The following is a 12836-nucleotide window of genomic DNA, read 5'->3' on the forward strand; positions in this document are numbered from 1 at the left end:
AAGACTGGAAATACTGCTCTAGAGACAGTTCAGATTTCACCTAGTTCCTTTATCACGAAAAGGATTATCATCTCCCCTCTCCAGGAACTACTATCTAGCCCATCACTAATTCCTAAGACTGAAGGAAAAAAAAGAGGAGGGGAGAGGAAAAACGGCCATAAGCGTGCCCTTGCCCAAAAAATCTAGCATCTTGAGTATCTTCTTCACAAATATTGGTAAAAAACAATAGCTGTGCAGTCTCTGTGTACGTGTGTCTATGTGTACGTTATATGTGTGATATTTTACCTCCGGATGGTATGGCCAAAATTAAGAGCTCTGTTTAATTGGCTTAAAGTAAGCCCTTACATAAATTCTAAATGTAGTAGAAATTAATCCAATGTCTTTTAAGTTAACTTGATGTGAATTAACCTTTGGTAAATGAAAGCTTGTTTAAGTTTGTTGGTTTGATTGAAAATAGTCTTGTCAGAGTTGTCAGTATTTGCATATGATGCAGGCATGCAGCCTGGGTTTACTAGTCAAATAAGTTCACATTGTCTGTTAAATTCGTCAGCAAAATAATAGCTTTAAATGATGACCAGTTTTGTCTAATGTCTCATGAAGTTTTTGTGGGTACAATAACTGTTTTATGGTCTGTATACTTGAAAAAAAAAAAACAGCTTCCAAATTGTTTTGATAACAATCTTGAGTTTTGCCAAGTTAAGTTAAATGATCAAAATCTGAGCATCTGGGTCATTTTTGGATTGGATAGCACACAAGCATTACAGCTAAACTTATCTAAGTTATCTACTTTTGGCTTCTTATTGCAGAGAGGCTAAAAGTCTTTGGGTCTGTTATTGTAAAGCAGCGTGCTTCTAGAAATTGTGAAGTGTTTAGAATGCTGGTATAAAAGACAATTCGTAATTGCTTACCTTTTTTAGTGTTTACTATGGTCTGCTAAGGGTTAAAAGTTCTTATTAACCTATATAATTGAAGCTACTGGAAATTAATAAGGAAAACAGCTCTGTATTCAAGGAAAGTTAAAATGTATGTTTTCAGTAAAGAGGGTATAAAGAATGGAAGTATTTTTGTTTGATGGGTTAAGAAAGAGAAATTTGTCCTAAAGTACTAGAAAGGAAAAAAGAAAGACTTTGGGACAAATTCTGAAGGCAAAAAGAAAGTTGCAGAAGGTTTGTGAAGGAGAAATTCTGAAAGGAGTTTTATGACTGGTGAAGCAGACTAAGATTAAAGTAAATCCAATTAAGTGAATGAGTTTTAATGTTAAAAATAAGCTGGTACAGAAATTAAAGTTTGGTTTTCTCTCAAAGGATAATTTTCTTGAACTTTTGGCCTGCTCTAACTCTACCTAAAAGACAAATCTGTTTTGTTAAAATAATGACTGAGGTCACTCTTAAGATTTTTGACTCTTTCTGTTATCACTTTGAATAGATACCTGAGCATTGTTTCACAGTGAGCGTTGTTTGAACAAGTGTTTTAAAGTCTTTTGGTATTTTTGACAAGCTTCTTGTCAAAAATATTCAAGTCCTGAATAAAAGGGTTTCTTTTGAAAATACTAAATTACATGGGAAGCACTGTCAAATAAGTGATGATAAACTTTCTCAGGTGTTATTATGTGGGTAAATGCTATTAATATAGGCGTCTTAAAATTATATAGCATTCCTAAAATTTTGATCTGTCCTGGTTATCGGTTGTAATTCCAATTGTTATCTTGAAGTGTTGTATGTCACAGAAGTAGTCAAGTTTCTTTATCAATTGCCCTTTTGAGTCTTTTGTCCATTTTCAGATAGTTGCTGTTTTACTGTGATGCTTTCTGCTTTTGCAAATATGTTTCATCTCCAGAGAAATTCCTGGAAAGGATTCTGACACAAAAGTTCTAAACTACAGGTTTCTGACAAACTTTCAGATTGTAAAACTGAACTGGGTAAGAAATTACAGAATTCTAACAGAAACTAAGCTCATAGATCTGCTAACAGAAGATTAAGCTCAAGAACTGATTATACAGGACTGTGTGAACTGATGAGGATGATTATAATTTTTTATGACTTCTGTTTGAAATATTGCTGAGTTTTGATGTTTTGTTTTGTTTTCTCATGTTTAAGGAAATCTTTCTTTCTTTTCTCTTATGCTAACTATGACTTACAGCAATTTAGTGAAATACATCTTTACGAGCAAAACTGAAACATTTGTCTTTTTCTCCTGACCTGATCCCTCCAGAATTTGGAAACTCTTTGTGAGTACGGTTATTTCATGGCAATATTTGCATAAGTTCAATAAGAATCTGTTCTCCTTATAACAGGACACATTGGTTATCTTACCAAGGCTTTGACTGGAATGTCATATTTGAGAGAAATATACAGGCTCAGATATGACAACACAGCTTTTCAGGAACAAAGATTGGACTTTCTGGAACTAAAGCCACTTGTAAATACGGGCCTGGTACCTTGTTTACAGAGATTCTGGCAATCTTACCCGGTAAGTAAAGAAGCTTGCTTGTCTGGCAGGTGCAAGGAACCTCAAAATGTTTTGGGGGACCTCGGGAAGAGAGGAGTCCACCCAAATCTGGAGGTACTGCAGGCAAAATCTGATGGCAAGTCCTTGGCTTGGCTTTTCTGGCCTCAAGAGGCCTTTACAGTTCAATCTGAGATTCCTCATAAAAAAAAAAAAATTCCAGCAAAGCAGATTTAAAAAGCCTGTATAATCAATTGGTATTCTTGCTGCACTTATGTAAATAATTGGCAGACCAGTTCATCTTAATTTGGCTATCTTTTATAAAAATGAGGGTGATTTTAGAGAGAAAAAAATTATGTTTCAGTAGAAGGTATAGTACACATTCATGGATATTAGATTCTAGCTCTTCTCTTCTGCAAGATTCATCTGTTACTAATCATAATGTTTCCTTGTGGCCATCCATCTCTGATACCTGGGAGTTCCCTGCCACAAGCAAACCTTTTCCTTCAACACTACTGCCCAAATACTAACTAGATTTGCCTTGTCACAGGTGGATCATAAAGGACAAGTTCCAAAGGTAAAGTCCCCAACTTATTGATACACACAGGATGGACTATATCAAATTTGGGACGAATATATTTGGCTCACTCCTACTAGTGGTCAACTCAGTCAAAAGGCCACTATATGTTGGGAACAAACCAATCACACCTGTGATACGTGGCCTAATAGCACCCGACCTATGGGACAAATTCCCCATCATATGTGTTCTCATATCATAAGCTTAAAAAATACTGATTGGTTTGGGACTGACTGGGCTAGACGGCCCAGCACACGTTGGTTAGCCCCTAATGGCACTCAGTGGCTATGTGGCTCCGACTTATGGCCTAGGCTGCCACCTGGATGGATTGGACGATGCACTCTAGGCTTTGTCTGGATGCAAGGTAGAACTACATTTACTATATCTCCTCCTGCTAACCTACCCAACCTGCAACAGTGCTGGACCTGCTCTGTCTTCCACTGGTATGACCACATTGCCTCAATTTTCCTTCCCCAGTTAGGAATCGAAAGTGTCATCTGGCCCATGGAAGCTCTAAACAAATTTACTTTGAAAGCATTAAATGATACGCAACATAGCCTTTCGCTGCTTGATTTAGAAGTGTCCCAAATGCGTAAGGCAGTCCTCCAAAACCAAATGGCACTGGATGTCTTGACAGCAGCACAGGGGGGCACCTGTGCCATTATAAAAACTGAATGTTGTGTCTATATTCCTGACTACCATCGGAATATCTCCGGCTTCCTATCTGATATGAGCCACCAAATTAAGTCCTGGTCTGACCCTCCCCTATCTCTAAATGACTGGTTGAACTCTTGGTCAGGTCCAGGTTTCTGGACTGCTATCAAAACCTTATTCATTGGGTTAATCATACTGCTTGTATTTCTTATTATAATTTGTTGTCTGTTTCGTTGTTTGTCTTCCGCATGTCAACAAAGTTTCACCTCCTGGACCACCTCTCGTCAAATGATTCTCTCGTCTCCAGAGGCTCTGGATGCCTTGTCAGCCTTGGACTCCACGGGTGCAGTCTTCCAGTCCGCTGAACCTCCTACCTATACCTATGGCCCCATTTAGGGACAGCTCTACGACCTTGTACAGCTGGAAGCAGTTACAGAAGACTGACCGTCGTCCATATCCCCAAAAGATTTCGGGGCCAAATGGGTTCGGGGGGGTTTATGATGTGGATTAAGGCTGCCCCAGCTAGAGAAGCCCAAAGTGACCTGGCCTACATGCCAAACTATACGACCCAGTGGACTTTTTTTATGGTATGAATTAGGACCGCCCCAGGGAGAGAAGCCCAGGGCATCCTCACCTACATGCCGATCTATATGGCCAGATTCGTATCTAAAGTTATATGACCGCACAATAACCAGACCCCATCTGCACTGAAATCATTTAATGACTTTTTACATCATCTTTTCTTTTCTCCAGTAAAAATAAGTCACGTACCCATGCCTTATAAAATTAGCCCTAACCCTCAACTCAGGGCAGCAGCAGGAGCTCTGACTGCCCGTGGGTCTTGTCCCCACACACCAGCTCTGCCTGCCCATGGGTCCTGTCCCCATGCGCAGCAGCAGGAGCTCTGACTGCCCGTGGGTCTTGTCCCCACACACCAGCTCTGCCTGCCCATGGGTCCTGTCCCCATGCCAGCGGGGGCAGCAGCAGGAGCTCTGACTGCCCGTGGGTCCTGTCCCCACACACCAGCTCTGCCTGCCCATGGGCCCTGTCCCCATGCCAGCGGGGGCAGCAGCAGGAGCTCTGACTGCCCGTGGGTCCTGTCCCCACGCACCAGCTCTGCCTGCCCATGGGCCCTGTCCCCATGCCAGCGGGGGCAGCAGAAGCGGCGGCAGCAGAAGCTCTGACTGCCCATGGGTCCTGTCCCCATGCTATTCCACACTATTCTCTAAATAAAAGAGCACCACTGCCAGATCTTGAGAGTCTAAGAAATCTTTCTTTTGACTCCTCAGCTCACCGACCCCGCATCAAGACCACAGAGAGATTAAGACTTTTCACTATCTACTTTTTCTTTCTTTTGAATTACATACCAAGTACATTAAGGCCTATTAACAATAATTCTTTTTTTAAGGAAGATTAGCCCTAAGCTAACATCTGCACCAATCCTCTTTTTTTTTGCTGTGGAAGACTGGCCCTAGGCTAACATCAGGCCCATCTTCCTCTACTTTATATGTGGGACACCTGCCACAGCATGGCTTGATAAGTGGTGCGTAGGTCCGCACCCAGGATCCGAACCGGTGAACGCTAGGCTGCTGAAGCCGAGTGCATGAACTCAACCACTACACCACTGGGCCGGTCCCACAATAAAATATTTTTTATTAAAATAACTATTTTGGAAGAGAATTTGGCTGTTTCTTAAAAACTTAAACACATATCCACCATACAACTTAGCCATTCCACTCTTGGGTATTTCACTTTCAAGAGAAATGACAGCTTATGTCCATACCAAGACTTGTATGTGAATTCCATAGCTTCTTTATTTGTAATAATGAAAAACTGGAAACAACCTAAATGTCCCTCATCAGGTGAATGGATAAACCAATTGTGGTCCATTCATAGAATGGAATACTACTCAGCAATAAAAAGAACAAACTACTGATACGTGTAATAACAACGAATCTCAAAATGATTATGATGAGTAAAAAGAATCAGATTAAAAAAAGAGTATATAATTTTGATTCCCTTTATATAAAACTCTACAAAATGAAAATTAATCTATAGTGATCAAAAGCATATCAGTGCTTGCCAGGGGTTGGGGGTGGGGAAGAGGGATGGATTGCAGGGGGGCATAAGGAAACCTTTGGGGATGGAAATGTTTACTTTCTTGATTTTGGTGATAGTTTCATGGAGGAACACGTGTCAAAACTTATCATACTGTACCCCTTATACATGTACAGTTTATTGTATATCAGTTACACCTCAACAAACTCTAAAAAGAACCCACCAAGGCCCAAAATGATAGGGGAGGAATGAACTAGATCTTACATATCTGGTTTAAAAGACCTTAAAGGGGCTGGCCTGTTGGCACAGTGGTTAAGTTCTTACATTCTGCTTTGGTGGTCCAGGGTTTGCAGGTTTGATCCTGCTCGTTAAGCCATACTATGGCAGTGTCCCATGTACAAAATAGAAGGAGACTGGCACAGATGTTCACTCAGGGACAATCTTCCTCAAGCAAAAAGTAGAAGATTGGCAACAGATTTTAGCTCAGGGCCAATCTTCCTCATCAAAAAAAAAGATCTTAAAAATGTAACTTTGAGATAAAAAGCAATACTGTATCTTGGTTATGGAGACTTTTTTCTCAAAGATGTCTAATGGAGAGGACTGACTAGCTCACTGAATGGAAGAGAGTGAGGGAGAGGGAATTTAAAAATTTAAAATAGAAATCACATAAAGTATGTTCTCAGACCATAACAGAATTAAACTAGAAATCAACAACAGAAAGATAGCTGTAAAACTTGGAGATTAATCAATACATTTATAAATAACATAAGAGTCAAAGAAGTCTCAAGAGAAACTTAAAGATATTTCAAACTAAATAAAAATACAACTTATCAAAATTTGTGGGATGCAGCAAAAGCAGTGCTTAGAGGGAAATTTATAGTATTAAATGCATAGATTAGAAAAGAAGAGCTAAAATCAATAATCTAAGCTTCCAAATCAGGAAACTAGAGAAAGAAGAGCAATTTAAGTGTAAAGCAAGCAGAAGAACAGAAACAGTGAAAGTTAGATCACAAGTCAGTGAAAATGAAAAGAGGAAAACAGTAGAGAAAAACCAATGAAACTAAAAGCTGATTCTTTGAAGAGATTAATAAAATTGACAAACCTCTAGCCCAGCTAAGAAAAAGATATAAATTACCAATATCAGAAATGATAAAATGGCCATCACTACTGATCCCATAGACATCAAAGGACAATAAAGGAATATGATGAACAACCCTAGGCCACAATTTCATAGCTTAGATGAAATGGGCCAGTTCCTTGAAAGACACAAACTACCAAAAGTCTGACATAACGTGCCCTGCAGTAATATAAAATATGAAAGCAAGGTGGCTTCCAACCTCAGCTCAAAGGAGGCACATTTATAGACTGAATTTTGTCCCCCTCGAACTCTTATGTTGAAGTCCTAACCCCTAGTACCTCAGATTGTGACTATATTTGGAGATGGGGCTTTTAAAGAAGTAATTAAGTTACAGAGAGGTGGTTACAGTGGGCCCTAATCCAGTATGACTAGCATCCTTATAAGGAAAGGAGATTAAGACACAGAAAACAGACAGAAGAGACACCAGGGCGAGCAGGCCCAAAGGGACAACCATGTGAAATGCAGCAACAAGGCAGCCATCTGCAAGCCAAGGAGAGAAGCCTCAAAGGAGACTAACCCTGCCAGCACCTTGATCTTAGACTTCCAGAGTTCAGAATTGTGAGAAAATAAATTTCTATTGTTAAAACCACCAGTCTGGGGGCTGGCCCCATGGCCGAGTGGTTAAGTTTGCGCGCTCCGCTGCAGGTGGCCCAGTGTTTCGTTGGTTCGAATCCTGGGCGCAGACATGGCACTGCTCATCAGATCACGCTGAGGCAGCGTCCCATATGTCACAACTAGAAGGACCCACAATGAAGAATATACAACTATGTACTGGGGGGGCTTTGGGGAGAAAAAGGAAAAAATAAAATCTTTAAAAAAAACCAGGAGTCTGTGGTATTTTGTTCTAGCAGTCCTACTAAACTAATACAACAGCTAAACTCATGTCTTTTCCCCCCAAACCAATTCTCTTCCACAGCGTACCATCCATCCTGAAGGCAAGTCAGAAACCTCACCTTCACATCTCACATTTAATTCTGCACGAAGACCTGTCAATTCTACCACCCAACTCTCTCTCCTTCAAGACACCATCATTTCTTATCCAGATGATCTGCCAAAACCTCCTCAATGGTCTCCCAACATGCACTCCTGCCAGATTCCATCTGCTCTCCTACCGCACTCAGAGATCTTCTCAAAATACAAATATAATCATGTCACATCTCCTCCTCACTCCTCATGACCCTTCAGTGGACAGCCATGTCGGCCTTCTTCAACTCTGTGAATGGGCAGTGCTGTTTTTTGCCACAGGGCCTTTGCTCACACTGTTTCTTCTGCCTGGAATGTTCTTTCCCTTCCATCAACTGGTTAACCTCACTCACTCAGATCTTGGCTTAAGTACTACTTCCTTAGGGACCCTCCCTAACTCCTCCTTCCAAGTGTGGGTCACATTTCTTCATAATAAGCACTTGTAGAAGTGAGTTCCTTCTCTTCCCTTATCTGGGTTTATAATTAAATATTCTTTTGTGAGAGTCCTTGATATCAGTCTCCCCCACTTAACAGGAAACTCTGAGAGCAAGGACCATGTCTTTTTTTGGTTCCCCACCAAACACCAGCACCCAGCACAATGCCAGGCACAAAGTAAGTCTCCACTGATACCTGCTGCATATATGAATGAATGAATGAATGAATGAATGAATGGATAGAATTGGGAAACAATGGAGGCGAGCACACTCCAGGCACTGGAAAAAGGATGCTGAGGGTTCTACCAAGACCACCACTCCTGCAGTGTGATGAAGCTGGAACAATGTTGTCTATTAATGTAAAAGTTTGAAGGAAAACCCCAAAACCAACCCCCCCCATGCATACTAGGTACATACCCAAATTCTAGAAGGTCTCTGTCAAAGTGCACACTGTCCTCATAGAAGACATTCAGCTCTGCATCAACAGCAACAACTTTCACCTGGAAGGAATTTTAAAAAATGGTGTATAGAATTTTCCTCAGTTTCTACACTGCCCCTGGGGTACTAACATCACTAGGTGAAGCCCAGCACCCCAGAAGTGAGTGGTTCATCCTGCAGACCTCCTGGAAGGCTGGGGAGCATCACTGTAACCATGGCAACAGAGGCCTCATCGGGGGACATACCAAAAGATTAGTAAAATGAAGAAGCTGAGGCTAAGTAGAAACACACATGCAGGGCAAGAAATCTTTGTCTCCTAAACAGCCAACACCAAGGCCCTCTAGAGACAGATGTTCACAGATGAGCCAGTTCCTGCGCCCAGCAAGGAAGCCTGGGAAAGTGCTACAGGGGAAGGAATGGGAGCAGGGTTTGGAGATGTCTCTGAGTGTCTGCATCTGCAGGGATGTGAGACACCAGGCAAGGCCCCTGGGCTGTTCCCATAGGCCGTGATCATGGTCCTGAGACATGTAGGGTCCCAGTGGGGCAGACCTCCAAACTCGGGAGTACAACTCCTTTCCAGGACAGGTGGGGAAAGTGAGGTCTAGCAAGGCAATCTAACTTCTCACGGGTCCCACAGGACTTTCTGGTTAGGGACCGGCTGAGGCCTGCCTCCCTTGACCCACTTGAGGAGAGGGGTTGGACTGCAACTGTGTTGATTGCCCAAGCTAAGGAGAAGGAGCACTTGGCACCCACATCCAGTTTTAAGACAAATTTCGACCTTGCCTGTCTGCGGGGCCCTGGGAGCAGTACAGCCCATCCTCTGGCCAGCAGTGCCGCGCACATTGACCTGAGCACACTGGCGCCAACCAAGGGCTGTCACAGGGTAGAACAAAGTTCATGTGTACCCTGAGGCCATTTCACTAAAAAAAAAAAAAAAAAAAGGTTTCAGGCGGTGATCTGGTTCCAGGTCACTGGTTACGCCTGTGTGCACGTCTACCCGTCTGTCCGTTCCTCTGTCTTACAGCAGCTGAGCTCCTTCGGGTCCCTGTCACTTGGTGCCCACGACGGCGCGCGAGCCCTTCCGGTCCCCTGGCCCCTCCGGCCACCTCCCCGCCACGCGCCGCAGGATGCCGCCGGGGTGGGGGCGGGGACGGGGACCGAGACGGGGGCGGGGCGTCTGCCCTTCCCGCGAGGGCCGGCGTCCAGGCCCGGTGGCGGTCGCACTTTGCGGGCGGCGGCAGTGGGAGGCACTGCCGGGCAGGGGGCGCCCGATCCCCGGGAAGCCCAGGAGAGAGGGGCGCCCGAGGCTCGGCCCCGGGTTCGCGGCGCCCGGGTCCCCGCCAGCCCGCCGGGCGTCGCGGAGGAGGCGGCCTCGGCCCCCCGGGACCCGGGGCTTCCACGGTACCTGCTGCGTGCTGAAGTCCCAGCCCAGGCAGCAGCGGCGAGCGGCGGGCTCGGCCATGGCCGTGGAGGGGCAGCGGCGCGTGCGTCCGTCCTTCCCGCGGCGTGACTGTCGCCGCGCTCCAACGCCCGCAGACGCCGGGGCCCGCCCCTCGCCCCGCCCGGCCGGACTCCCGGACCCGAGGCACAAGAGGGCTCGGGCTCTGGCGCCGCCTGCCGGGGGACCGGGGAGGGGACGCGTCGGGCCTCGACCTCGGCCTCGGCTGGCACCTGCAACAGATGTGTGCCCTCTGCGCAGCCCCCTCCCTCTTAACCCCACCCTACCCTTCCTCCCCATCCAGATGTGCTCTCTGCACAGGCCTTGGCCTAACGCGGCCTAGCTTCCCTCGGAGGACACCTGGGCCAGAGGTTTCAACTTCAAGCCGACTTGTCCCTGCTTGTTTCTCTAGCGGCTCTGGGCCTGCAGACCTCTATGGCTGTCTCTTGGGTACCGGAGCAGCTATCCACTCATGGTGGTGACTCAGGGCTCACAGGAAATGTGCACCAGGCTTGGAGGCACTGGGCTCCAACAGGCGGTGTCTTGACCCAGCAAATCTGAGTGGTTCCCCATCTCTGACATGGGCCACATCCCACCTCCGTATTTAAAATCAGAACTCCTGATGCTCCCACAGAGGGGCTTATCCATTCTTACAGTCAGCTAGGGTTGATGGTCTAATGTGTGCCACGCATGGGGAAGGGAGATAAGAACCAAAATCAGAACCACTCCCTTTCTTCACGGAGCTGAGGACACTTTCCTTGCCCTCCTTCCTTCTTGCCCCTAGGTCTGACTTCTTCCCAGAAGCCCTCCGGACACCCACCTAGGTGAGATGCCCCTCCTGGAAGCTTCCTGGCCCATTGGACCCCCTGATGCAATGGTCTGATTACCTATCTCTCTCTTGCTGAACTTGAGCTGCTTGGAGCTCAGCTCTTCCTCTTGGCCCAAGGTCCCAAGAACAGTAGCAGAGCTGGGCCAAAAGCCAGCAAGTTTGACTCCAGAATCCACATATTTAACCACTAAACAAGACAGTTTGCTAGGCAGCCTTGTGAGAAGCCCTGTGGCAATCCATAAATGTCTCCTGAAGGCCAAGGCCACTGGCTGTTTCTCAAGCTGTCTCACAGGGAGGCCTTGTCTTGTTCAGGGGTGCCTTTCTCTATTGGCTGTGGCACCTACCCCATTCTGGTAACTCATCCTTTCTTTTGGTGTAACAGCCCTTTCACAGAGAAGACTGGAGGTCTGAAAGCCCATTTACCTCCATAAGGAGACTACACATCCATGGCTTGATCCATTAGCAAGGAATTTAAACAGAAATCTTAATTCCAAGTTGTTGATGCCTCTCTTGTTGTCCTCTCTGTCAATGCCCTGAAAAAGCACACCCAGTAGCAGAGGGGTTTCTGGGAAACCCTTGGGAAGTGCTGGTACGTGGCCTGAGGCTGATCCTTTGCTTGTCATGCTCAGAGCTGAGCTCCAACCTGGCTCCCTGCACAGAACATGTTAAAGAACCCCTTCACTGACTCGGGAACAAAGCGGAACTGCCCTGGAGGTGTCTCTTCACAGTGACCAGGATGCCCACAGTCCCCAGCAGGGCTCCTTCCCTTATCCAGGCCCTAACTGATATCCCAGCCTGAGGGCCAGATGACCCAGAGGAGTCACATGATTAGGTTTGCATATTAGGAGGATGGCTCAGGATGCTGTGTGGAGAATGGGAGCAAAGAGAAGGAAGGGAAAATCAATTAAATGTGGTTGCAGGAGGCCTGAAATAGAGCAAAGGTGCTGAGGATGGAGAGAAGTAAATGGATTCAAGAGATATTTAGGAAGCTCCGGGGACCTCGTGGACTGAGAGAGGGAGAAGTCGAAGGCAATGCCCAGGTTTCTGGTTTAGGTGACCTGGTTGGTTAACTGTTGATGCATAACAAAACCCCCCAACCTTGGTGGCTTAAACAGTGGTCTTTTATTGCCCTTCACATGTCAGCAGGTCAGATGGGGGTCAGCTGATCCAGACTAGGATCAGCTAGAGTGGCTCTGCTCCAAGTGTTTCTCATCCTTCTCTTCCTGGGACCTACAGAGTACTCTGGGCCTACTTCTTCTCATGAAAGCAGCACAGCAGATGAGGGCAAAAGCAAACATATGAGGCTTCTGAAGGTCTAGGCTTGGAACTGGCATACTACACTTCTGCTTCTATGCCGCTGGCCAAGGTCACACAGCCAGCCCAAAGTCAAGTGGTGGGAATGAGGCCATGCAAGACTGTGGATGCAGGGAGGGGTGAAGAATTGGGACCACCAATGCAATCTTCCACAGGCCACTATCAGGTGGAAGGTGGTTCCATTCTCTGAGTTAGGAAACATGGGAGGAGAAACAGGCTTGGGAGGAAGGTGGTGAGCTTAGTCAGGACATGGTAGGTTTGCAGTGCCTGTGGGACGTCTGAGCAGAGATATCGAACACGCAGTTGGATGTGTGGCCTCCAGCTCAGGAAAGAGGTCTGGGCTGAAGACAGTGATTTGGGAGTTATCAGCTGCCAATGGGAGGAGGCTAGATTGGGCAGAAAGGACTCAGAGTGGGGCAGGTGGAGACCCCCAGGGGGAACTTCAAAGCACAAGTCAAAGACGCGGGAAGAGACCATGAGAGAGGGGTGTGGTGGAAGCCAATGGAAGAACCTTCCTGGGAGGTGGGGTGAAATGCTGCATGAAAATC

General features: G+C 45.8%; 1 protein-coding gene across 2 annotated transcripts in view; it reads right to left on the bottom strand.

Moving 5' to 3' along the window:
- Positions 1-10266, bottom strand: part of XYLB (xylulokinase) — a 57968-nt gene extending 47702 nt beyond the window's left edge. Inside the window, exons 1-2 of one of the 2 annotated variants that reach the window (XM_044754833.2) lie at positions 10113-10266; positions 8687-8769 (exon numbers count right to left, since the gene is read on the bottom strand). In XM_044754833.2, the coding sequence (XP_044610768.1) occupies positions 8687-8769; positions 10113-10169 (140 nt within the window). In that variant the 5' untranslated portion in view covers positions 10170-10266. The remainder of the gene's footprint in view (positions 1-8686; positions 8770-10112) is intronic. The other variant, XM_044754832.2, reaches the window with a different exon arrangement.
- Positions 10267-12836: the final 2570 nt, after the last annotated feature.

This window comes from Equus asinus, chromosome 21 (genome assembly GCF_041296235.1).
Source record: "Equus asinus isolate D_3611 breed Donkey chromosome 21, EquAss-T2T_v2, whole genome shotgun sequence".
Classification (NCBI taxonomy): domain Eukaryota; kingdom Metazoa; phylum Chordata; class Mammalia; order Perissodactyla; family Equidae; genus Equus; species Equus asinus.